This window comes from Cucurbita pepo, chromosome LG20 (assembly GCF_002806865.2).
Source record: "Cucurbita pepo subsp. pepo cultivar mu-cu-16 chromosome LG20, ASM280686v2, whole genome shotgun sequence".
Lineage (NCBI taxonomy): Eukaryota > Viridiplantae > Streptophyta > Magnoliopsida > Cucurbitales > Cucurbitaceae > Cucurbita > Cucurbita pepo.
The window spans coordinates 2244169-2268022 of NC_036657.1; the positions used below are offsets into that span (position 1 = coordinate 2244169).

A 23854-nucleotide genomic window follows, 5' to 3' on the forward strand; every position below is an offset into this window, starting at 1 on the left:
GAAATTCCAAAACCGGGAGTTGAGAAAATGGTTGTCATCCAAATTCCATTCTATCATCATTAACCACACCTAATGCCATATTTGAGTCAAAACAAAAGTAGCAAACAATTAATGTTAGGAATGATACTCGCCACTCCGTGTTCACCGCTCGTGTTACTCCCACTCGTGTTCACCGCTCGTGTTCCATTGTTGTTCCTCAATCGAAATGTTACAAGTACTCGTTCTTCTTACATGATTGTGTTATATGTGCAACTTTTGGAAGCATAAACAGAACCTAACCCAAGTTGTTACTTGTGAAATCACACATTGATTGGAGAAGGAAACGAGTGTTAGTGAGAAAGCTGGGCTCTAAAGGAGTGGATTGTGAGATCCCATATTAGTTGAAAAGGGGAACAAAACATTCGATTGTGAGATCCCACGTGACAATATCCGCTAGTAGTAGGTTTGGGCTGTTACATTGAAATAGGAGGATGAAGTTGTCTGCCTTGTCCATCTCTACGTATCCATTGTCCTGTAACTCTATACTTTAGGCATATTAGAGAAAAATTATTTAAGACGATCATAACTTAGATAATTACAGTGATTGTGACCGTTGCATCGAAAAAACTTTAAAAACAACATAATTTATATTATCATGTACGTGTCTGCACCCGTGTGTGTGTATATATATTTATATATATATGTTCGTTGTCATAGATGATCATAACTTGTTAATATCATAACCAACAAGTCGATATAGTAAGTGAGGAGGAGGAGGCTCAAATCAGAGGCAAAGATACTAAGGAATTTGAAGCAAAAAGCTGTAAAACCTTAGTATGGACGATGAATTTCCACCTGGGATTTGCGGTCGGAAGTTGTGGGATACAACCAAGATCACGTTCCCGCCGGCGGCCGCCACTCCCTCGCCGTGTTCCGTCAGTGACTCCACCTTCTTGATTGATCCAACCGTTCGAACGCCTTCCAATTGGAACCAAAATTTTCTGTAAGTTCATCATCACATTACAATTCTTTTTGAATCAATAGAAAATATAGACAAAAATTGTTGCTTTTTTGTGATTGGCAGTGGAGATGATGGGCAAAGAGTTGACACCACTTTGATGGTGGATTATGATCACCAAGAAACTAATGCATCCGAGGAGCCACAAAATCCTTCCATTTTCAACGCCGATCATGATTCTATGTTCTTAATGGGCCAAACGCATTCCAACTTTTACGATAATATTGTGACAACTACAAGCCAAGGGTTACCGATGGCTTACCCTTTTGGGATGATCTCCAATGGGTACACTCCAACGTTGTTGCCAAGTTCATTGGATCAACCAAAACAGTTTCTTGTCAACAACCGGACCATTAGTAATTCTTGTCGGCCTATGTTTGAAACCCTGAATTTCACAACAAAGGTAATAATTTAAATGATCACCATTTCAAGTCTTCATACATAGTTCAATTTGCTGTAAAAGTTTGATATTTTGGTTTGGACACTTGATCCATTTTTCAGCTGATTAGTTGCGAGGAAGTTGTTCGAGATTCGAGTCGGGTTGAGACGAAAAACAAAAGTAACGAAATTACGACAATCAAAAGGGCAAGGAATGACATGCCATCCTCATTACCCACTTTTAAGGTGCACTTCATAATACATTTACTCATTTTTAAGATAGCCCACCGCTAGCAGATATTGTCCCGTTCTCTTTGAGCTTTTCCGCAAGTCTACGAGAGAAAGGGACTTGAGAGAGAGGTTTTCACACCCTTACAAATAATGATGTGTTCTTCTCCCTAACCGATGTGGGACCCCCTAATCCACCACCTTTGGAGCCAGCGTCCTTGCTGGCACACCACCTCATGTTCACCCCCTTCGGGGCTTAGCCTCCTCGCTGGCATATCGCTCGGTGTCTGACTCTGATATCATTTATAATGATTTGAGCCCACCGCTAAGAGATATTATCTTTTTTGGGCTTTCTCTCAATGTTTTTAAAACGCGTCTACTAGAAAGGTTTCCACTCCGTTATAAAAAAATGTTTCGTTCTCCTCCCCAACTGACATTGGATCTCACACTCAAACCCTAATTCTAGTTTGTACTATATAATAAGTAATTTTTGGAACGGATCGACAGGTTCGAAAAGAGAAGCTTGGCGACAAGATCACAGCGCTCCAACAGCTTGTTTCTCCTTTTGGAAAGGTAAAATTTAGAATCTTCAACAATATTTATAAGGCAATTTTGATGTGGTATGCTTTTTAATATAATAATATATGATGATATCACATTCCAGACCGATACTGCATCAGTTCTACATGAAGCAATTGAGTACATCAAGTTTCTTCACGATCAAGTTCGTGTAAGTTCTTCCCATTGTGTCCTTATTTCCTGTACAACCAAGATGTAACAAAATTGTGCAGGTTTTGAGTACTCCATATATGGAAATGGGCGAGCAGGAGCATGATGGCGTGCAGCTTGTTAAGGAAGAATTGGAAGAGAATAAGAAACAAGATCTAACAAGTAGAGGACTTTGTCTGGTGCCAATTCCAAGTTCAGTTGCATTAGCAAATGGTAACACACTTGATTTCTGGTCGCCCACTTTTGGAGGAACCTTTAGGTAATGTAATGGACCTCAGATTTGAGATGAAAATGGTGGCACCCAAATTGGTGATGCTGGGAGAGGTTGCCAAACGTTTACAAATAAGCATCATTGCCCAATATTTAACTTTAATACCATTTGTCAGCTCAAGTCCATTACTCGTAGATATTGTTTCTTTTGGGTTTTCCTATTCGGACTTCTCTCAAAATTTTAAAACTTAGGTTGTGTCTATTCATTCCCCTTTTCAACAGCCATGGGATCTCCATATCTCATTCCCAACATATCNTTCTATTTAGGAACTTTTAGTGATTGAATAAGGAAAGAGAAGACGACTACTTTAGTTTTGTGCTGTACTAGATAAGGTATACCAAGAGAAAAGCCTATTTGACAATGTTTACAATGAAAGTTACCAAATTCTCAAACTCTAGCTTGGCCACAAATCAAATACAGTAAGTCGTTCGTAGATCCATGTGATTTACTAGTGCATTCGATTTGCATTGGGTTAGGGTGGAGTTTTTAACCGGTTTCATGTCATGATTTTGAAACCAAAAATTTACTAGAATTGGGGTAGGTAGCCCAAAGAGAAGAAGTATTACACATTTCTTGATTTTGTATGGGAAAATAGGGAAATTTGCATATGTAATTTATCTACAAAGATGAGACATTAATGATGAACCAAATCAAGTGGACAGTTACAAACAATACAAATACAAACAATAATGAGGAAAGGAAAACAATTCTTTTTTTTAATTATTAAAAATATAGGGCTATACGGACTCGAACCGTAGACCTTCTCGGTAAAACAGATCAAACTTATTATTATCAAAATGATTTGAACTGTTTCAAAGACCCAACATGCATTTTTTTGCATTGGGCTAAACCCGTGCCAATAAATTTACTTTTATAAAATTAAGAAAAAAAAAATACTATATNCTTTTTTTTTTTTTTTTTTTGTCAATATTGTCCGCTCTTGCCCGTTACGTATTCCCCCAACTTCATTCCCTTCTCCAACCAACGTGGAATCTCACAATTCACCCCTTAAGGGTCCAGCTTCCCCGTTGGTACACCGCTTAGTGTTCGACTCTGGTACCATTTTTAATGATCCAAACACATCGCTACCAAATATTGTAAGCTTTTGCTTTTACATATGGCAGTCTCACTATTTTAAAATGCATCTACTAAGAAAGACTTTCACACCCTTACAAGAAATATTTTTGTTCCCTTCTCTCGCCAATGTGAGATCTCACAATCCACCCCCAAACTCGTTCTCCCATCGACGTGGGATCTCACAATTTAAGACAAGATATCAATGGGTTCACGAGCTTCTATGGAGCTTCCGTGTCTTGTAGGCATGGAGAAGATCGAATTCATATTAAGACAAAGAGTGAACATACCTAACATATAAGTGAATGATTTACAATTATGAAAGTTATTTGGATATAACAATAAATTTGGAAGTGAAAATAGTAGTAATTAATCTAAGTTCATAACAAATATGCTATGTCTAATTAACGAGCATTGATTATGGAAATTGTTAGGTCATTTACAGAGTTGGCTCCTTCAGTACTGGTGGATGGATCTCCACTGTTGTATTTCCTCTTCAAAATAAAAGCAGGTTTCTTTGGAGAAGGAACACCCACTTCGTTGCCCAACATGAACACCACACTCGACATGGTCGGACGATCTGTCGGATCCTCCTGCACACATAACAGCCCAATTTGGAGGCATCTCATCACTTCATATCCACGGCTTGATTCTTCCAAACTTGGGTCTACCAATTCCATTGCCTTCTCCAATTTCCACAGCTCCCAAACCTAATTATTTTAATGTTATGATTTTAATCCATAAAATTAAAATTAAAATTAATCCGGAATGATTTAGAATTCAATTGATTCGCTTACATGTCCGACCAAGTTTAAGTACGAGGAATCGTAGTTGGTGTTCTTTTTCCCCGTAATCATCTCCAACACCAAAACTCCAAAGCTATATACATCTGATTTCACTGAGAACAGACCTTCCATTGCGTATTCAGGTGACATATAACCACTGTACGAACCCAAATTTAATAAGTTGTTCGTAAACATCTTTCTTAGCGGGATTGAAGAATATAATAATACTCACTACGTTCCGACAATTCGATTTGTGTTTGCTTGAATTTGATCTTGACCAAATATTCTTGCCATACCAAAATCCGCAATTTTGGGATTCAACTCAGCATCTAATAGTATATTGCTTGCCTTCAAATCTCGATGAATGATTTTCAATCGAGAATCCTGATGAAGATATAGCATCCCTCGAGCGACACCGCAAATGATTTCAAAGCGTTTTCTCCAATTAAGCAAAGCCCTCTTGCTTTCATCTAAAACAAAAGTAAAAAAAGATGGAGTTGGTCAAGTCTTGTTAATGTTTAAGCAAAATTAAAAAGACTTACCAAAGATGAAAGAGTCCAAGCTTTTGTTTGACAAGTATTCATACACAAGCATTTTCTCTTCATTCTTAACGCAATACCCTAAAATTCTGACCAGGTTTCTATGTTGGAGCTTTGCAATTAAAGTGACTTCATTTTTGAACTCTCCAACTCCTTGCCCTGAATTCTTAGCTAGCCTTTTAACTGCAATTTCCTCTCCATTTGTAAGCTTTCCCTGAAATAATAATGTCAAGAACATTCAAATTGTTCTGTCTTCCATTGTCTTGGTATAACGCTTAGTTACCTTATAAACAGCCCCAAAGCCACCTTCTCCAAGCTTGTTGTTAAAAGAAAAATTGTCGGTTGCCTTAACTATAGTGACCAAGTCAAACACTGGCAAATCTGAGCTTGTTCTACTTTCATCAAATTCCTTCGTACTTGGCGGGTCCCCAAAGTTACCAGAGAAACTTGGTGGTCTCTCCCTTTCCCTTCCTGTCATTAATTAAAAATGTATGGTTTAGAACGAGTGTCGTCGCGGAAGCAAGATTGATTGCACTCACACACTCACAAACATAAATTAAACAAAGATACACCTAGTTATGAGGATTTTTTTGGAGAGGGATTCTCAAATTAGCTAATTTAAGGAATGATTATGAGTTTATAAGTAAGGAATACATGTTCATTGTTACGAAGAATCTTGAGAAGCCTGAAACTGTAACGACTCAGATCTACCGCTAGCAGATATTGTCCTCTTTGGGCTTTCCCTTTCGGTTTCCCCTCAAGGCTTTAAAACGCGTCTGCTAGGGGAAGGTTTCCACACCCTTATAAATGGTGGTTTGTTCTCCTTCCCAACCAACGTGGGACATCACAATCCACCCTCCTTCGGGGCCAGCATCCTCGCTGGCACTCTTTCCTTCCTCCAATCGATGTGGGACCGCCCCACCTTTGGGGCCCAGTGTCCTTACTGGCACACCGCCTCGTGTCTACCCCCCTTCGGGGAACAGCGAGAAGGCTGGCACATTGTCCAGTGTCTGGCTCTGATACCATTGGTAACAACTCAGATCCACCGCTAGCAGATATTGTCCTTTTTGGGCTTTCCCTTTCGGGCTTCCCCTCAAGACTTTAAAACGTGTCTGCTATGGGAAGATTTCCACACCATTATAAATGGTGGTTTGTTCTCCTCCACAACTAATGTGGGACATCACAAAAATAAAACCATAATCATGAAAGCTTATGCTGAATGTAATAATAAACAAAATAAATATCAATATATGCGTAAGAGATGCTTGAAGATACTCTTAATGTGAATCCATGAATCAAAATGATAATGAGAGTTATGAACTCAATAAATATCGTGTAAGAGATAACATATTCTTCATGATAACTTACTAGAACTAAGAATGTCTTACTTTTTTTTAGCAGCTCCCATAAATAAACTAGCGAGGCCACGAGTAGCACCAATGCGACAAAACATACTACGACGATGGCTATCACCTTCTTCGTTGGATAACGATTTGACTCTTGGGAATACTGAGCTGAGAAAATTGCATTAAAAAAGAAAAGGGGTATTAAGAGTGTGTAAATTTGGTTAAGGAAAGGAGACGGGGGAGAATTTAAAATCTCACCTAATTCAACGGCATCAACTCGTACGTACAGATCTTGACCCACGTTGGCATAGGTCCGCGTGTCTAACAACTCTCCATACCATGTCACGCACCCGAACCCCGTCGTCTCATTTGCGCTCGTGTAAGCCGTACACTTACAATCCTTCATACACGCTTGTTCGCACGCTTCTAAACTCATACTCTTATCCGCACGTGCTGTCGACGAATCCGGAACCTTCACACGTTCCACCTTCACGAAACCCTCTCCACTCCCACACGTGGCGTTCGGCCTTTTCCTGACGCACCCACCCGACGGATCTCTCAAGAACCAATTATGGTTGGACCGTGGTTCGAAGCCTGGCAGGCACTTGCATTGGAACTGCTCCGTGTTGTACGGGTCGCAGTTAGAGTTCGGACCGCACCGGTTGTACTTGTCGCACCACTCGGTCGGGGCCGACCAAAACTCGTTCCACTTTTGGTCCTGTTCGTTCCACGTGGACCGATGCAACGAACCGGATTCGTCGAGAGTCATTCTCATTAGAACCGTGTCGACCGTGACGCCGTTTGTTATGGAGACCTCCTCGGCGTTGTCGATGTAGGATGTGTTGATTATAAACGACCTCGTCATTTCAGGTACTCCGGCCCATCTCCGCCCTGTCCACGGCCCTCCCCGCCACCATGGAACATCCCCCTGGTACAAAACCAGCTGCGGATACCCAGTCGGGTTGATCCGGCAACTGAAATTCCCAATTCCCGGGTCGTCTTGCGCCTTCCAAGAAGTTAGGAACCAGCTGAACCCGGTCCGCCGGTTCACCCCCAATTTCATGTACGGAATTAAAACATCAGATGGATAATCAAAGCTTTGCCATATAACCTTTCGGCTCTGTCGTTCAACAAGGGCGAGATTTCCCGTATTCCAAAGCTGAACCGACACGTCGTTTGATGGGAGGGTAGCGTTTGTAGACCAAAGAGATATGGTTTGTGTGTCGGAGAAAACGAGGAGGTTGCCATGACGGTCGAGGGCTAAGGTTCCTGAGGTGTCGATTAGGGGTTGGTTTCTATTGGCAACCCAAACGAGGGTTAGTTGAGGAATTGTGTTGTACCAAATTCCGACATATCGGCGAGTGGTGGAATTGTTGAAGCTGAAGAACCCAAGAGCAAAATTCTTGTTGCTGGACACCAAGCGATCTCCATCTTTGATGATGGGAATAGTGGAATTATCTATGGCGGCGACGGTAAAGAAACTGCCAACAAAAGTGACTAAAAGCAGTGAAATGTGGAGGACGGCCGGATTAGGAGGATTCATGATTAATTTCTTAGTGAAAAACGGATTGTTATCAATATTTATCATCAGTGGGGATGGATGAGAGTTGAGAGAGAACTGAAAAGGGCTTTTGCATTAAATGAGGATATGGGTAGTTGGAAGAGTAACTGTGACGTTGTTGGGTTCTTCATATTATGCATTCAAATTATATTTTTTTTTGTTGGCCACATATAATGTTTCATAAAATTTTATATTTGTTAGACGAACACGACTATTCACAATGGTATAATATTATCTACTTTGAGCATAAGTTCTCATGATTTTGCTTTGAACTTCCCTAAAATGTCTCATATCAATGGAGATAGTACTGGATCATTCCCTAAATTAGTCGATGTGGGACTTTCATCATCCAACACCTCCCCTCGAACAAAGTACGCCTCCCCTTAATCGAGGCTCGACTCCTTTGGAGTCCTTTATTCGACATTTGAGGATTTACCAATAGCACAATTAAATTTAGGACATGACTCTGATGTCATGTTAGACGAACATGACTCTTCAGAATGGTATGATATTATTCACCTTGAGCATAAGCTCTCATGGTTTTGCTTTGGGCTTCTCCAAAAGGCCTCATAACAATCGATCGAATGGAGACAATATTTCTTACTTATAAATATAATTTAAGAAATAAACAAGTATTTTTAAGAGCGGATGATTTGACACAACCTTAAATATATTTTCTTGCCTAGGTTTTATATGTGTTTATTTATTTATTTTTCTAGTGACAACATCAAAAACTCTTTGATATATGGGATTTCAAAATAAAATTTAATTTTTGCTGTTAAGCCATAGCCATCGTTAGTATATAAAATTGGTGATTAATTTTTTATGTGATGTGATGTGACAATTTTTGTTTTATAATATGCATCATGTTTGATGATTATATTGATTAATTAACACAAAACTTGTGGCATCCTGAAGTAATGTGATTATGTAAATGAAAATACATAAATGAATTGAAAGAATCATCATCAATCAATCAATTTAATGGTGGAAGTATGGTTTCTTTTGCATTACGGAAGGTGCAAGAATTGAATAAAATCCAGCTACCTGGACACTCCTCAGCCAATTCTTTTTATTACACACCATGTGAAATTCTATTAATGACAATCATACACGTTAGTTTTGACTTTTCAATACTTTATTTTCTAGAATTTATCGGTTTTAATGTTTACTCTTAAATATAAATATATAAGTAAGAAACATTATTAATACGAAAAATAATAAATATAATGTTATTTTTATGGGTAATTTTTGTATTGAGAGGATAAAAGAAATCAAATATGAATGCTTTTAAAGAAATAGAAACTGAATAATGTGAATAAAGGTAATAATAAGTAATAAATAATAAATACATGTCCTAATCATTTGGTGATTGTTCATTCATGAAGTCCATCTCTGTTGGTTGTCGTTTTGTGGTTGGCTTGGAGTGACTGAGTCAATGAAATGATGACGTGTATGATATTAAAATTTACAATTACGAAAGAGTCAAATGGGGTGAAGAAACGTAGGTTGACCTTGACTTAGTAGGAGGTGAGCTGACGTGTCAATATAAATAATTACTTTTGAGTTTTCGTTTTCATACCACAATATATTAAAGGTGGCAATAAATTAGCTTATAATTCTAATCTATGATAAGTCCTCTTTGACACAAGATTTATAATAGTCACTGTCTTCTTTTGACGATAAGTATCTCATTGTTGATAGATTTATGAGCTTTAACGTCGTCAAATGAATGATGGCAGGTACCGATGCTATCAAATTTAGCTACGATTTGATTTTCTAAACCCATATAACTATGACATCCTAACACATGAGATGTAATTCGACAACAAGAGAATAGTAGATTGCTTTTCAAATTGGTAAATGTCTCTTACTCGTGCTCTTTTTCTATTTAATCAAAATTTATAGTTGTTGGTTATGTTATTTTTCTCGAGAGAAACTTGATCCTTGATTAGTCTTTGTTTTGTGAGGAAAATAATCGTTATCGTATCGTTCTAAACTTAGAAGAGTAAAACTCAAAATCAATTTTTCTTCGACTTTTCGTAAACACAAAATAAAAGTCATCTGTTCATTTCAAACTTGAAAGTGTAAGCTCAAAATCAAACCTCAAGAACATGTGGATTTGGGAAAGGAAAAACAAGTACTCTTTACTAACGACCATGTACAAGTGTAACAGTGACTTCATTGGAAGTGGAGGTTTCGGCCGGCAATTTATCAGTCTTGGAAAACATTCTTTCCATGTAAAATCCAGGTTGTTTAGGCTGAGACAACAACATGTCTTCACTCTCCAACATTGAAAGTACTGACCACATTGTCGGCCTTTCATCGGAGCTCTGTTGGACACACAAAAGGCCTACTTGAATGCATCGCAGTGCTTCAGAGCCTTGGAATTCATCCCCCAAGGCTGCATCCATCAACTCCAAACCATTTCCCTCGTTCCAAAGCTTCCATGCCTGAAGAATTTCACCACTTGGGACTTAGTTTCCATTGGTTTGTTTCAATTCAAGTATTCATTGTTAGATGAACACGACCCTCCACAATGGTATGATATTGTCCACTTTGAGCATAAGCTCTCGTGGCTTTGCTTTGGACTTTCCTAAAAGGCCTCATACCAATGGAAAGAGTATTTTTTGATTATAAATCCATGATCATTCCCTAAATTAGCCGATGTGAGACTTTCATCATTCAACGTTCATAACAATGTTACTTACATGTCCAAGAAGATTTAGTTGATGATCTTCATGGAAAAACCCTCTGTTCTTCTTACCACTAACGATTTCCAAAACAATTACCCCGAAGCTGAATACGTCAGATTTCAATGAAAAACATCCGTCGAGTGCATATTCAGGAGACATATAACCGCTGCAACAATAACATTTAGATTATTCATAACGATGAAATCTAACCATATCAGCTGAAATTATCTTAATACTTACTAGGTCCCGACAACTCTTTTGGTTTTGGTCATAGTTTGATCTTCCTCAAACATGCGTGCCATTCCAAAGTCTGAAATTTTCGGATTCATTTCATTATCTAGTAATATATTACTTACTTTGAGATCCCTGTGTATTATTCTCAGCCTTGAATCTCGGTGAAGGTAAAGAAGTCCTCGAGCTATCCCGATTATGATGTCCAATCTCTTTTGCCATTTGAGTGAAGCTCGCCTCTTATCATCTGTATCGACACAATTGCAGTCCAGCTTAATTTATATCGTTATATCGACCAAAGGAGCGTGGAGAGTGAGAGAAACAAGTTTGGTACTAACCAAAGAGGAAATAGTCTAAGCTTTTGTTTTGCATATATTCATAGACTAGCAATGTTTCTTGTTGGTGAATGCAGAAACCAAGCAGCTTGACAAGGTTTCGATGTTGAAGTTGTGAGATCAACAAAACCTCATTTCTGAACTCACTTTTCCCTTGGCCAGACCCCTCTGCCAGCCTCTTTACTGCAATCTCCTGCCCACAAGAAAGCTTTCCCTGCAATGTATAGCACATGCATGTAATATTTGATAGTAATAACTGATGGAAAACTTCAACCGCTCAAGTCCACCGCCACTAGATATTGTTCTCTTTGAGCTTCCCCTCAAAGTTTTTAAAACATATTTGCTAGGGCGAGGTTTCCACGCCCCTTATAAAGAATGTTTCCTTCTCTTCTCCTACCAACGTGGGATCTCACAATCCACCCCCTTCGAAACCCAGTATCTTCACTGACGTTCGTTTCCTTCTCCAATCGATGTGGGACCCTCCAATCCACCTCTCTTCGAGGCCTAGTGTCCTCGCCGGCACACCGCCTCGTGGGCCACCCCTTTCGGGGCTCAGCCTCCTCGCTTGCACATCGCCCGGTGTCTGGCTCTAATATCATTTGTAACAGTCTAAGCCCACCGCTAGCAGATATTATCCAACTTAGTAGTAGGCGAATAGTGACCCTATTTGGAGCTTTCCCTTTCGGACTTCCCCATAAGGTTTTTAATTAAAATGCGTCTGCTAGGAANCACTTTGAGCATAAGCTCTCGTGGCTTTGCTTTGGACTTTCCTAAAAGGCCTCATACCAATGGAAAGANAGAGGTTTCTACACCTTTATAAAGAATGTTTCGTTCTCCTCCTCAACGAACGTGGGATTTCACAAAAACTCTAGCATTCAACGAACGTGGGATTTCACAAAAACTCTAGCATTGTCAAGGGAAAGCTCAACATATCCAAGAGATTATGAAATGAACTTCAATATAAAGATGTCAGTAAGAAAGAATACCTTGTAAACTGGTCCAAAACCACCTTCACCTATCTTATTCGAAAAAGAGAAACTATTTGTGGCAATCTCAATCGTCCTAAAATCATAGATTGGCATCTCAACTTCCTTTTCTTGAGAGTGAATCTCTCCTAAAGTGATCTCAGGGGAGATCATATTGCCTCCTGGTTCACAAAATTTGGAGCCAAGAAACAAAAATGAGTATATACGAGCCATGAACAGTTCACAGATTCATCAAGCAATGGTGGAAATGCTTGCCTCTAACTTTCCTTCTACGCTCAAGGATAAAGCAAATCACAAGAACCAAGAAGCCCAGAAATGAAGCCACAGACACACTAATTGCAACCATAAGCTTCTTGTTGGTTGAGTCTACAGCAGATGAAGCATAGCACACAGATCTTGAAATGCAGGCCACAATAGTAAAAAACAGATATTAAAATGGAATGGATAGCAATTTAGTACCTAATTCTGATGCCGCCACTCTCACATAAAGATCTTGTCCATTTTGAAGGACAGATTTAACATCCCTCAGTTTATGAAACCAGGTAACGCAGCCATAGCCGCCTGTCGGAAGCTCCATTATTCCATAGGCCAAGCAAGAGCAGTTGTTCAAGCACGTCGCCTCGCAATCATCGATGCTCGTATTAACATTCACCAAATACCCTGAAGAATCTGGCAACTTCACATTGCTGATTCTCTTAAACCCCTCTCCATTTCCGCACGTTCTATTGTCCCTTCTAACGCAGCCATCAGACCATCTAAACTTCTCCCAATCATCGGGCGATTTGGGTTCAAACCCAGCCATGCAATCGCATTCTGCTGTGAGGGAAAATGTGCAAACGCCAAAATCCCCACAGAATCCATAGACATCGCAACGATCTCCTGGTAATGTATACAGAGTGTACCAATATTTTCCATCCTCCACCCAGTAAAACTGTTGAAATAACCCAGCCGCGTTCAGTACCAATCTTACGGAGATGTCGTTCGCAGCATCATATGAATAAAAGGCTTCATGAGCATTATAATTGAACTTGGGAAAATAAATTGCGGTCTCTCTTAGTGGACCAGACCCACTAAACCCATTGCCGTACCATGGGCCGCTTCGAAAAGTTGTGATCGGTCCTCTGCGAACTACAAATTGGGGAAGCCCATTCATCTCCACACTATAAGTGAAATCCCCAGACGACGGATCGTTCGTGCTTTTCCATGACGTTAACTTCCGGTTCATACCGGTTTTCGCGTCCCAACCGAGTTTCATTCCCGGTAACAGAGTATCAGATGGGTAATCAAAACTCTGCCACAGATAATTCTCCGACCCAGATTCTCTTAACACCAAATTACCTGTGTTTAGCAGCTGAACGACTGGTTGTTCCACTGTTCCTGGAGATGGGGTCGACCATAAAACTCCCCCTGTTTCATTGAGCAGAGTAATCTTTCCTTCTCCATTGAGTGTTAATCTTCCAGAGGCATTTACAAGTGGGTTATCTCTGTTTGCGACCCACACGACAGTCTGTGGGATGTTCTTGTACCATATGCCCAAATACTGAAACTTGGAGCCTTGGGGATTGAAGATTCCCAACACAAAGTTCTGTGCAGCTGAAACTAATATCTGGGTACTGCCATTGACTGATTCCCCTGTTTTTATGCTATCGATTGCTAATGATTTTCTTGGAAACAGAGCTACAGTCGTCCAGAGAAAGAGAAAAGCCGAAAGCTTCCACCTGCAAATCAGTTCTTCTCCCATGGCTTCTTTCAAATCAAAGCAAGTAATTTGTCGTTTTGACTTCGATATCAATCCATATACTTCTTGCAAAGAATGAACTTTGAATTTATATCTTCATCAGCAAGGATCACACTGAATCTTTGGAACCAGTATTGAATGAAAATGTATAAATATATCCTGTAACGTCGTTGTCACTCCGCTTACTACGGAACCAGCTTTTTTTTTTTTAAGGAAAATTAATGTTGTGGGAGCTGAACATCAGTGTAAAGAAAGACAAGTCTAGAATTTGTTCGAATGTTTTCATTTTAACGATTGTTTTGGTTGTTCTTTCTTCGTTGCAGTACTAACTTCAGATCTGTGAATTTATCTTTGTAGTTGTGGTCTTACAAAGCAGCCTAAACCTTGTGATAAGATATTAAAGGGGAAGAAAGACAGCAAGATGAGGAAGAGCCATAAGAGACAGTTGACCTTCTCAATGAACCAACAACAGGCATTTGACTTGACTAAATTCATGTGGAGGGGACATGATGAAGAACGAGCAAAGTCAATTCAAATTAAGCAAACTCAATTCTCCATTTTATTATTGTTCTCCATTTGGGTCTGTTTAATTTAATCAAATTCTGTTCATAAGATTAATGTAGCCCAAGAAGAGATGACATACCAGATACAAATATGTTTTCACCCAAAAGTTGTGCTACAAAAATGCTTCCTTTATATACTGTCCATTGAAAACTGCATTCAGAATGGCCTTGATTGCTAATCTTGAGCAGGAGATTAGAGAATTAATGTAACAGCCCAAGCCTACGCTAGCGGATATTGTCCGCTTTAGCTCGTTACGTATCGTCGTCAGCCTCATGATTATAAAACGCGTCTACTAGGAACAAGTTTCTACACCCTTACAAGGAATGTTTTGTTCCACTTTCAACTAATGTGGGATCATGTTTCGTTTCCCTCTCCAACCAATATGAGATCTCACAATCCACCCTCCTTAGGGGTCAACGTTATCGCTAGTACACCGCCTAGTGTCTGCTTCTGATATCATTTGTAACAGTCCAAGTTCACCGGCTAGTAGATATTTTCCGTTTTGATCAATTACATATCGTTGTAAGTCTCACGGTTTTTAAAACACGCCTGCTAGAAATAAGTTTCCACATCTTTATAAGAAAGGTTTTGTTTCCCTCTCTTGCCGATGTGGGATTTCACATTGATTGGAGAAAAGAACGAAACATTCCTTATAAGGGTGTGGAAACCTCTCCCTAATATATGCGTTTTAAAATCATAAAGCTGACGACGATACGTAATTAGTCAAAGCGGACAATATCTACTAATAGTGGGCTTGGACTGTTACATTGTCGGGACAACTAAATTTTTGGCTATTCAATCCCAAGCCTAGCAAGAGATGTTCTTGAGATGAATGAAGCTACTAATAGTGGGCTTGGACTGTTACATGGCTAGCCAGAGATGTTCTTGGGATGAATAAAGCTAGTTATAGCAGTTAAAGGAGCAAGGTTGCAAATCCATAAATAACCATCGTTTCAATGATTTTCTCATCGCCTCCTCGAAAATAAATGGATTAACGACCATCGTCTAACAATGTAATAGTAACATTATTCGAAGTAGAAGTCGATTTATGATCTAACAATGGATCAATATCAGACAACACAAATCTATCCTCATAGAATCCAGGTTGCTTTGGGTGAATCAACTCCATGATATCACTTTCTAACATGGAAAGCACAGATGACATAATGGGTCTATCTTTCGGACGTCCTTGAACACATAAAAGTCCAATATTTATGTATTTCAGTGCTTCATGTTCTTGCATTTGATCACCCATCTCTCCATCTATTAACTTCAAGGCTTTTCCTTCATTCCAAAGCTTCCATGCCTGATACACATGTTCACATGATCATTGCAAAAATCTATAAGTTTTTTCAAGAAGGGGTTGTTTTTCGGTACTTACATGTCCGAGAAGATTCAGTTGATGCTCGGAGTGAAAAAATCCCTTGTTCTTCTTGCCGCTAACTATTTCTAAAACCATAACTCCAAAGCTATAAACATCGGATTTGAATGAAAAACAACCATCTATTGCATATTCCGGAGACATGTAGCCACTGCAAAGTGAAAACGTTATGTCATATCATACGTTAAAATCTTAAAACATAAATCAAATACATGAGATTCGGTCTTGTTACTTACTATGTCCCAACAACTCTTTGTGTTTTCGTTTCCATTTGATCTTCACCGAACATACGCGCAATGCCAAAGTCTGAAATTTTTGGCTTCATTTCACCATCTAATAAAATATTAGCGGCTTTAAGATCTCGGTGAATTATTCGGAGTCTTGAATCTCGATGGAGATAAAGAAGTCCTCTAGCTATGCCAATTATGATATCCTTTCTCATTGTCCAGTTAAGTACTGAACGTCTTTGATCATCTATTTGAATAATCTTAGTCTGTTAAAATCGAACCATTCAAATCTATGAACGATAAAAAGAAGAAAGATCGTCTGATACGAACCAAAAAGGAAGTAGTCCAAGCTTTTGTTTGGCATGTATTCATAAATAAGTAATGTCTCTTCCCTGTGGATGCAGAAACCAAGAAGCTTGACAAGGTTTCGATGTTGAAGCTGGGAAACGAAGAGGACCTCATTTTTAAACTCCTGTTGCCCTTGATGGGAGCTTTCTGCTAGCTTCTTCACCGCAATTTCTTGCCCGGTTGGGAGTGTTCCCTGTAAATCAAAGCTATATGGAGTAATAAAAGAGAAGGAACATAGTAACCATGGTACGAAAAAGTAACCGCTCAAGCTCATCACTAGCAGATATTGTTCGCTTTGGCCCATTATGTATAACCGTCAATCTCACAATAAAATGCATATATTAGGGAGAAGCACTTCCTAAAAAGGAATGCTTCGTTTCCTTCTCCAATCAACATGAGATCTCACAAAAGCTTTTGAAATGGTATATTTTGTTTGGTTTCATTGTTTAGAAAGCTATGGTCTAAGACGAATGGGATTGTGAGATCCCACCGAATCACCCAACGAGGACGCTGGGCCTCGTGAGCTCCCATATCGATTGGGGAAGAGAACGAAACACTTTATAAGGGTATGGAAACCTCTCCTAGCAGACGCTTTATAAAAACATTGAGGGGAAGTTCGGAAGGGAAAGCGCAAAAAGGACAATATCGGCTAGCGGTGGGCTTAGACTGATACACGGATACCTTATAAACGGGTCCGAAACCTCCTTCTCCAATCTTATTGGAAATGGAGAAATTGTTGGTGGCTGCTTCAATCATCGCAATTGGCATCTCAAGTTCATTGTCATGAACTAGATCCTCAGTGATTGCAACTCCATTATCTGCTAATACTTAGAACATTCAACAACAAAACTTGTGCTGCAAGTGAATGAGGAGGAAAGCTTTACATACCTCTACCTCTTCTTCTTATACTCCTAATGATAAAACAGCTGATTAACGCGAAGAAGATCATTGCTGATATGGTACCCACAACCACCAGAACTGTACGCTTCCCAGTACTCGATTCTAAAATCGCAAACAATATCAATTTTTGTCACAGCTGAAAAATGAAGAGAAGCCGCTAGAGTTCGTACCTAATTCTGAAGCGGCCACTCTCACAAAGAGGCTATCTCCAGTTCCAGGATCACGAGCACGTCTAACATCAAGTAATCTGTCAAACCATGTGACGCAGGTTGGCCCAACATTAGGAATTTCCAGTGTGCCATACGCCAAGCAAGAACAATCATTCAAGCATTCCTTCTCGCAATTTTGAATACCCATTTTGATTTTCACCAAGTTCCCTGTTGATTCTGGCAATTTTACGTCGCTTATCTTCTTAAACCCCTCCCCTGCTCTGCAGGTTTTTTCATCCTTTCTCACGCACCCATCTGAAATGTTTTGGGCAGATTTTTGTTCGAACCCATCTAAACAATCGCAATTTGCTAATAAAACAGAATTACAAAGACCAAAATTTCCACATAATTCGTAGTCGTTGCAGCCTGATCCTTCAAACGTGTATAATTTCTTCCATGCTCTGTCCACGCCGTTCCACTCGGAGTGTATTACAAACCCACCTGGATCCAACACAGCTCTCCAAGGTTCACTATTCGGAGAATCATATGAATATGTTATCTCAAAAGAAGCATTATAGATGAAATTCGCTCTCTCAGAGCGAGCTCTGGCAAACCCATCACCAAACCATGGCCCCCCCCTGAAAATCGTCTTGTTTCCTTTACGAACAACAAGTGCAGGAAGCCCATCTAAGTTAACGCCATAGCTGAGTTCTCCAGACGACAAATCGCTTGGATTTTTCCTTGATATTAGCTTTCGGTTCAACCCCGACTTGGAGTCCCACCCGAGCTTCATGCCCGATAACAGAGTATCGAACGGATAATCGAAACTCTGCCACGCATAATCTTGAGACCCTGAATTTGAATCTCTCAGCACCAAATTACCTGAATCCAACAGCTGCGCAACAGGATCTTGAACTGATACAATCGGATTATTCGAAGTCCAAAAAGCTGACCCTGTTTGATTGACGAGAATTAAGTTTCCATCGACATTCAATTTTAGAGTGGCAGAGGAGTTTACAATTGGGTTATCTCTGTTCGCCACCCAAACGACAACGTCGGGAATTTCCTTGTACCGTATTCCTAAATACTTGAAATTGGAGGGCTTTGGGTCAGTGAAGAACCCCAATTCAAACTTGTTGCCGGCTGAGACAATTACTTGGGTGTCGTTAATGGACTGTCCTGCTTTCAAGATGTCGACTGCAATTGAGTGTCCGAAAAACAGAGGTAAAAACAGAGGTATCAAACAGAGCAAACACAAATGGTCGCGCCTGAAGTTGGTCGCCATTTTTTGTTTTCTTGCATCCAGGGCTACACTGTCGGGAGCCTCATGTAACCGTACATAATTAGGCATTGACCTAAGCAATCTTTTAATAAATTTTAGAAATATATTTATTATTACTACCATCATTTAACTTATTAAAATTTAAAAAATAAAGTTAAAAAAGTAGACAAAAATAAATAAATACAAAAGTGATTAAAGGTTTAAAAGAGTTATAGTTATTATGTATATTTTATAATTTATGTAACAACTAAGTTATACCATATTTTTGTATAATTTAAGTAATAATTAATTTGATTTGGATTACTCGTCTTAACGTTTTAATGATCAGTCAACACGTCTGATGTATTTTATATTATGAATATCATAGACTTAAAGAGATTGTGATGTGTCGTGTACAAGAAACGTTTAAGTTGACATCTCTACCATTTCAATAACCATTTTAAATATTTATTAATTATTTTATAATTTCTTGTTTAATATTTCAATATTTAAAAATTTTGAATTGGGTTATTTTTTCAATCCAACTTTAAAAATAAAATTATAAACTACTTATTTTAGTTTTTAAAATTTAACATATTTAAAAAACGTAGGTGGCAAAATATAAAATTATCGATGAAATAAAAAAAGAATCATATAGTTATTTAACAATATCTTAATAGGAGATCATATAAAATATATATCTGAATTATAGATCAAAGAGAAAAATGGTAGTATTCTTGAATTAATTGACCACATGGGTTATTAAATTGATTCAATAAAATATTAAAATTGATTGTTAAGCATCAACAAAACTTTTTTAATACGCTATAAAAAAAAAAATTATCTACATTCAAATTTTCGCACTTACATCCTTGAAAACTATCGACCATCAAATGAGGTAATTGTGATCATGTTTTTCGAGCAAGTTTCAAGATGATGTTGTTCAAATCTCTCGGTACGAATCTCAATTTGGTTGCTGCTACTAAATCCAGGTTGTTTTGGCATCGGAAGACCAGTGATCTCATTGTGAAGCATTGAAAGAATTGTCGTTATATTTGGTCGGTCTTTTGCAAATTCTTGAACACATAAGAGCCCCACATGAATACACCTCAAAATCTCTGCTTCATAATGGAGTTTAGACATTGTTTGATCAATCAAAGCAAGTAAATTGCTCTCCGTCCATAACTTCCATGCCTAAAGGGACACAAGAAAGATAATCAAATGATGTTAATAGAGGAATAACGTACCAATCGAATGAATTTGATGGATAGACACTTACAAATTTTAGGAGGCTCAAGGCATGTTCGTTCTCATAAAAACTTGTATTCTTTCTTCCACTGATAATTTCAAGCAACAAAACTCCAAAGCTAAATACATCTGATTTTTCTGAGAATTGCCCATTTATCACATATTCGGGAGACATGTAGCCACTAAAATTATGGTAAAAAAAACCATTAGTTTTTGTGCTAGAATTTGGACAATATACATAAATATAACTCACGGGAGAAGACTTACTAGGTACCCACAACTCTTGTAGTGTTAGCTTGAGCTTCATTGCCGTAAAAAATTCTAGCAGTACCAAAATCCGAAATTTTGGGATTTAAATCTCTATCCAGTAAAATATTACTGGGTTTGAGATCTCTATGTATGATTTTTAGTCGTGAATCCCTATGAAGATACAAGAGCCCTCGAACTATTCCTTCGATAACGTTGAATCTTTTTGGCCAATCTAAAACTCTTCCTTTAGTTGGATCTGCATATTGTTTTCCAAAGAGATGAGTAAAACAATAGATGAAGAACTAAAAAAGGTGTAAAGTTATATTGCAAGCCAACCAAAAATGATTGAATCTAAGCTTCCATTTGGCATATACTCATAAACAAGCATCCTTTCTTCTCCCTCCACGCAACACCCAAAGAGCTGCACAAGATTTCTATGTTGTAGTTTCGAGATCACCATTACTTCATTTGTAAACTCTTCAAGCCCTTGTCCTGAGGTCCTGGAAAGCCTCTTTACTGCTATTTCTTGTCCGTCTACCAGCTTCCCCTGCAGCAAATGATGCCAAATTTCCATCATCTTTCTTCAACGAAAAGAAAGGAACATACAGGAAAGAACTATTCCACCTTGTAAACTGGCCCAAACCCACCCTGACCAAGCTTGTTGTTGGAATGGAAGTGGTTTGTTGCAGTGGCTAGCTTCTCAAAATCAAATAGAGGCAGCTCCTGGAGCTTCACTTGGTTCACTTTGTCATGCTTCATCTCACCACTGTTCATCAAGAACTTCCTCTGCCCTTTCCTTTTCTGCCTTTGCATTTGCACTTTCCCTGTTCCATCTTGTCATTTCAGTAACATAATTTGGATGTAACACTCAAAATGCGTCTATTAAGGAGAGATTTTCACACCCTTTAAGAAATGTTTAGTTCTCCTCTCTAACCGATGTAGGATATCAGAACCATGCACTGAGAGATGTGACAGCGAAGACATTGGCCCCTAAGGATAGATTGTGAGATCCACGTCGGTTAAAGAGGGGAACGGAACATTCTTGATAAGGGTGGTTTCTTTAAAACGTTGAATAAACTCTAAAAGAAAAAGTTCAGAAAAGACAATATCTGGTAGCCAACCGGATTGGTGTATGTACTCTACTTACATAAGCAATATATGGAGCAGATAAGTATGATGGTTCCTGCTACCACGGAAGCTACGATGACTGCTTTCATGTCTTTGGTGGTTCCACTTTCATCTGTGATAGAACAAATTAAAGAAGAAGATACCATACGTACGAGATTTAAACTGACACTCATGGAATAAAATGAGTTCATACTAGCTATGTCTGGATACGCCACACGAACATAAATGTCGGCTCCACCATTCTTGAACTCTTGAATGTCAATCAAATCGCCTCTCCATATCATACACCCAATCCCTGTTCTATAAGCATAAGCAGAACAAGAACAGTTCGCCAAGCACTGGACTCTGCAATCATCTTCCGAAGCAACAACCCAAGCTGCAAAGTCTGGAACTTTAACCATTCCCACCTTCAAAAACCCATCTTGATCTGTTCCCATTTCAACACTGATGTTCTTCTTCCCACACTCCAATGGCGAATTCCTCACACACCCACTTCTCCAATTTCCTCTGTTCCATTCCTCTTCGTTCTCTGGCTTAAAACCCCTCAAACAACTGCAAATTGGGGATTTTTGTGAATTACAGACTCCAAATGCCCCACAGGCGCCATAGATATCACACTCTGTTTCTGGAGCTAACCAAGCGATCTCCCATTTCTGGTCCTCGATATCCCAATGCTTCTCTTCCAAAGCCCCACTCGGGTTCAAGTAGTAGAAGTATAACTGAGCTTCGTTTGCATTGGCAATGGAGAGAGAGTATGTTTTGTTTTCGATTATCAGATTACCTCCATAGAGATAGTCTGTGTTCATGCCGGGTATTCCAATGAAAACTTGGCCGTCCCATGGACCGGACCTCCAATACGTGCGGTTGTTCTTCCAAATTATAACTTCAGGGATCGTCAGAGGGTCGATTCCAAAGGAGAAATCTCCTGAAGATGGATCAGAAGGGGTTTTCCACGAAACGATTTCTACTTTCTCGTTTGTGATTGAATTGGTCATGAATTTCATCATTGGCAAGAATTTGTCTGATGGGTCTTTGAAACTCTCCCATATGATGGTCCCTGAAGCAGAGTCTTGTAGAATAAGGTTCCCAGAATCAAGAAGCCGAGCGGTTGATTTCACTACAGCGTTAGAAACATTAGAATTCCAAAGAGTTTTGTTATGCGCATCTAAAACGACGAGATTTCCATCATTGGATACGGCAAAAACCCCAGATTTGTTGTTGAGAGGGTTGTCTCTGTTAGCTACCCAGAAGATGGTTCGTACAGGCACACGTTTATCCCAAATTCCGACGTAGCGATTGGTGGAATTGAGAGGGCTGAAGAAACCCAATTCGAAGAAACCACGATTGGACTGTATAGTTTCTGGGTCTTTGAGGAATTGTGTGGATGTGATCGTATCTATGCAGCAGGAAAATTTGAAAACAGAGCAAAGGAGAAGAAGGGTTAATGGCGTGGAGTTGGTGATGGGTTTCATGAGTGGTGGAGTTTATCGTTGCCGGTGAGGATGGAGCTTTTGATTGTAATGAAAACAAGGTGGGAAGATCCAGGCCTATGGTGTTCATCACGTCGAAATTTCAAAGGCGATTTTATTATTCAATTGGTTTCAGTGGACAGAACAGAGAGAAGTAATGATTTTTAAAGTGTTTTATGGATCAAATTTCAAAGTGGGATTCAGTTCCTCTCAATACAATATTATATTATTGGCTCCAATTTTCTTTGTCATGCCGGTAAACGCAGACGCCATTGCTGAAGAAATTGAGTCCATTCAGCCTAAATCTATGTTCCATCAAAGATCCTGCAACCATAATTTCCAATGCCACTTGCTTCGAGTTGGGCTTCTTTGCACCTCTCAACTCCACCAAGCGATACGTCGGAATTTGGTTCAAGAAACAAATTTCTGTACAACTGGTTGTATGGGTGGCAACCCTCTCAAGGATTCTAATGGGTCTGCAACCAACACCAGCGCCCGGCTTTTAGATTCTGGTAACCTGGTTTTGGAAGATGTTGCTTTGGGTTTTATAAAACGCGTATTAGGTATAGAGGTTTCCACATGCTTATAAGTAATATTGTAATCTCACACTCCACTTTTTTGGGGTCAGCGTCTTTGCTGTCATACCGCTCGGTGTCTGACTATGATATCGTTTGTAGCTGCTCAAGTCAAGCCCACTGCCAAAACAAGAAGAGGAATGGAATCGAGGAAATCGGAACGGTGGGTGTATGAGAAATATGCCATTGAAGTGTGTAAGAAATCCAGCATTGACACTAAGTACTGTTGAGGAAGATGGACTTTTGCAGTTGGAAATGGTTAAGGTGCCATCTTATGCAGAGTGGTCCAATGCTTCTGCTTCTAAAGCTGATTGCAAACGCGAGTGGTTGAAGAATTGTAGCTTATGCATATGAGAATGGTACTCAATGCATACAGTATGGAAGAGACTTGAATACAAGTAATTATAGAAAAGCCCTGTCCACTTTTTGGAAAGATAATTATAGCCCTGTCCACATCTCCT

General features: G+C 39.2%; 5 protein-coding genes across 7 annotated transcripts; 1 reads left to right on the forward strand and 4 right to left on the reverse strand.

Annotated features, from left to right (window-relative positions):
* Positions 1-674: 674 nt before the first annotated feature.
* On the forward strand, positions 675-2795 carry LOC111782982 (transcription factor bHLH112-like). The gene is made up of 6 exons (XM_023663845.1): positions 675-982; positions 1064-1400; positions 1499-1621; positions 2111-2176; positions 2268-2333; positions 2395-2795. The coding sequence occupies exons 1-6, from the start codon at positions 816-818 to the stop codon at positions 2593-2595; spliced, it is 960 nt and encodes a 319-aa protein (XP_023519613.1). The 5' UTR covers positions 675-815; the 3' UTR covers positions 2596-2795.
* A 1173-nt stretch (positions 2796-3968) lies between these two features.
* Positions 3969-7970, reverse strand: LOC111782964 (G-type lectin S-receptor-like serine/threonine-protein kinase RKS1). The gene is given in 6 exon segments (XM_023663829.1): positions 3969-4387; positions 4475-4619; positions 4695-5215; positions 5285-5472; positions 6390-6515; positions 6606-7970. Coding segments are annotated over 6 exon segments (2616 nt in total). The 5' UTR covers positions 7936-7970; the 3' UTR covers positions 3969-4081.
* Positions 7971-9917: 1947 nt separating this feature from the next.
* On the reverse strand, positions 9918-13897 carry LOC111782968 (G-type lectin S-receptor-like serine/threonine-protein kinase At4g27290). 3 transcript variants are annotated; one of them, XM_023663835.1, is made up of 7 exons: positions 12616-13897; positions 12419-12522; positions 12157-12294; positions 11174-11384; positions 10845-11082; positions 10620-10770; positions 9918-10361 (listed from the first exon to the last, which is right to left on the reverse strand). In XM_023663835.1, the coding sequence occupies exons 1-7, from the start codon at positions 13895-13897 to the stop codon at positions 10059-10061; spliced, it is 2427 nt and encodes an 808-aa protein (XP_023519603.1). In that variant the 3' UTR covers positions 9918-10058. The 3 variants fall into 3 exon arrangements, with proteins under 3 accessions (XP_023519603.1, XP_023519602.1, XP_023519601.1); XM_023663834.1 differs by having other exon boundaries at positions 12157-12296; positions 12415-12522; XM_023663833.1 differs by having other exon boundaries at positions 12157-12314; positions 12412-12522.
* Positions 13898-15431: 1534 nt separating this feature from the next.
* Positions 15432-18765, reverse strand: LOC111782969 (G-type lectin S-receptor-like serine/threonine-protein kinase At4g27290). Its single transcript, XM_023663836.1, has 7 exons — positions 17485-18765; positions 17303-17416; positions 17096-17232; positions 16397-16607; positions 16076-16313; positions 15840-15990; positions 15432-15764 (listed from the first exon to the last, which is right to left on the reverse strand). Exons 1-7 carry the CDS (start codon positions 18746-18748, stop codon positions 15450-15452), a joined length of 2430 nt encoding a protein of 809 aa, XP_023519604.1. The 5' UTR covers positions 18749-18765; the 3' UTR covers positions 15432-15449.
* An 823-nt stretch (positions 18766-19588) lies between these two features.
* On the reverse strand, positions 19589-23828 carry LOC111782988 (G-type lectin S-receptor-like serine/threonine-protein kinase At1g11300). The gene is made up of 7 exons (XM_023663852.1): positions 21543-23828; positions 21369-21461; positions 20846-21045; positions 20558-20768; positions 20240-20477; positions 20004-20154; positions 19589-19918 (listed from the first exon to the last, which is right to left on the reverse strand). Exons 1-7 carry the CDS (start codon positions 22819-22821, stop codon positions 19604-19606), a joined length of 2487 nt encoding a protein of 828 aa, XP_023519620.1. The 5' UTR covers positions 22822-23828; the 3' UTR covers positions 19589-19603.
* Between the last annotated feature and the right edge of the window lie 26 nt (positions 23829-23854).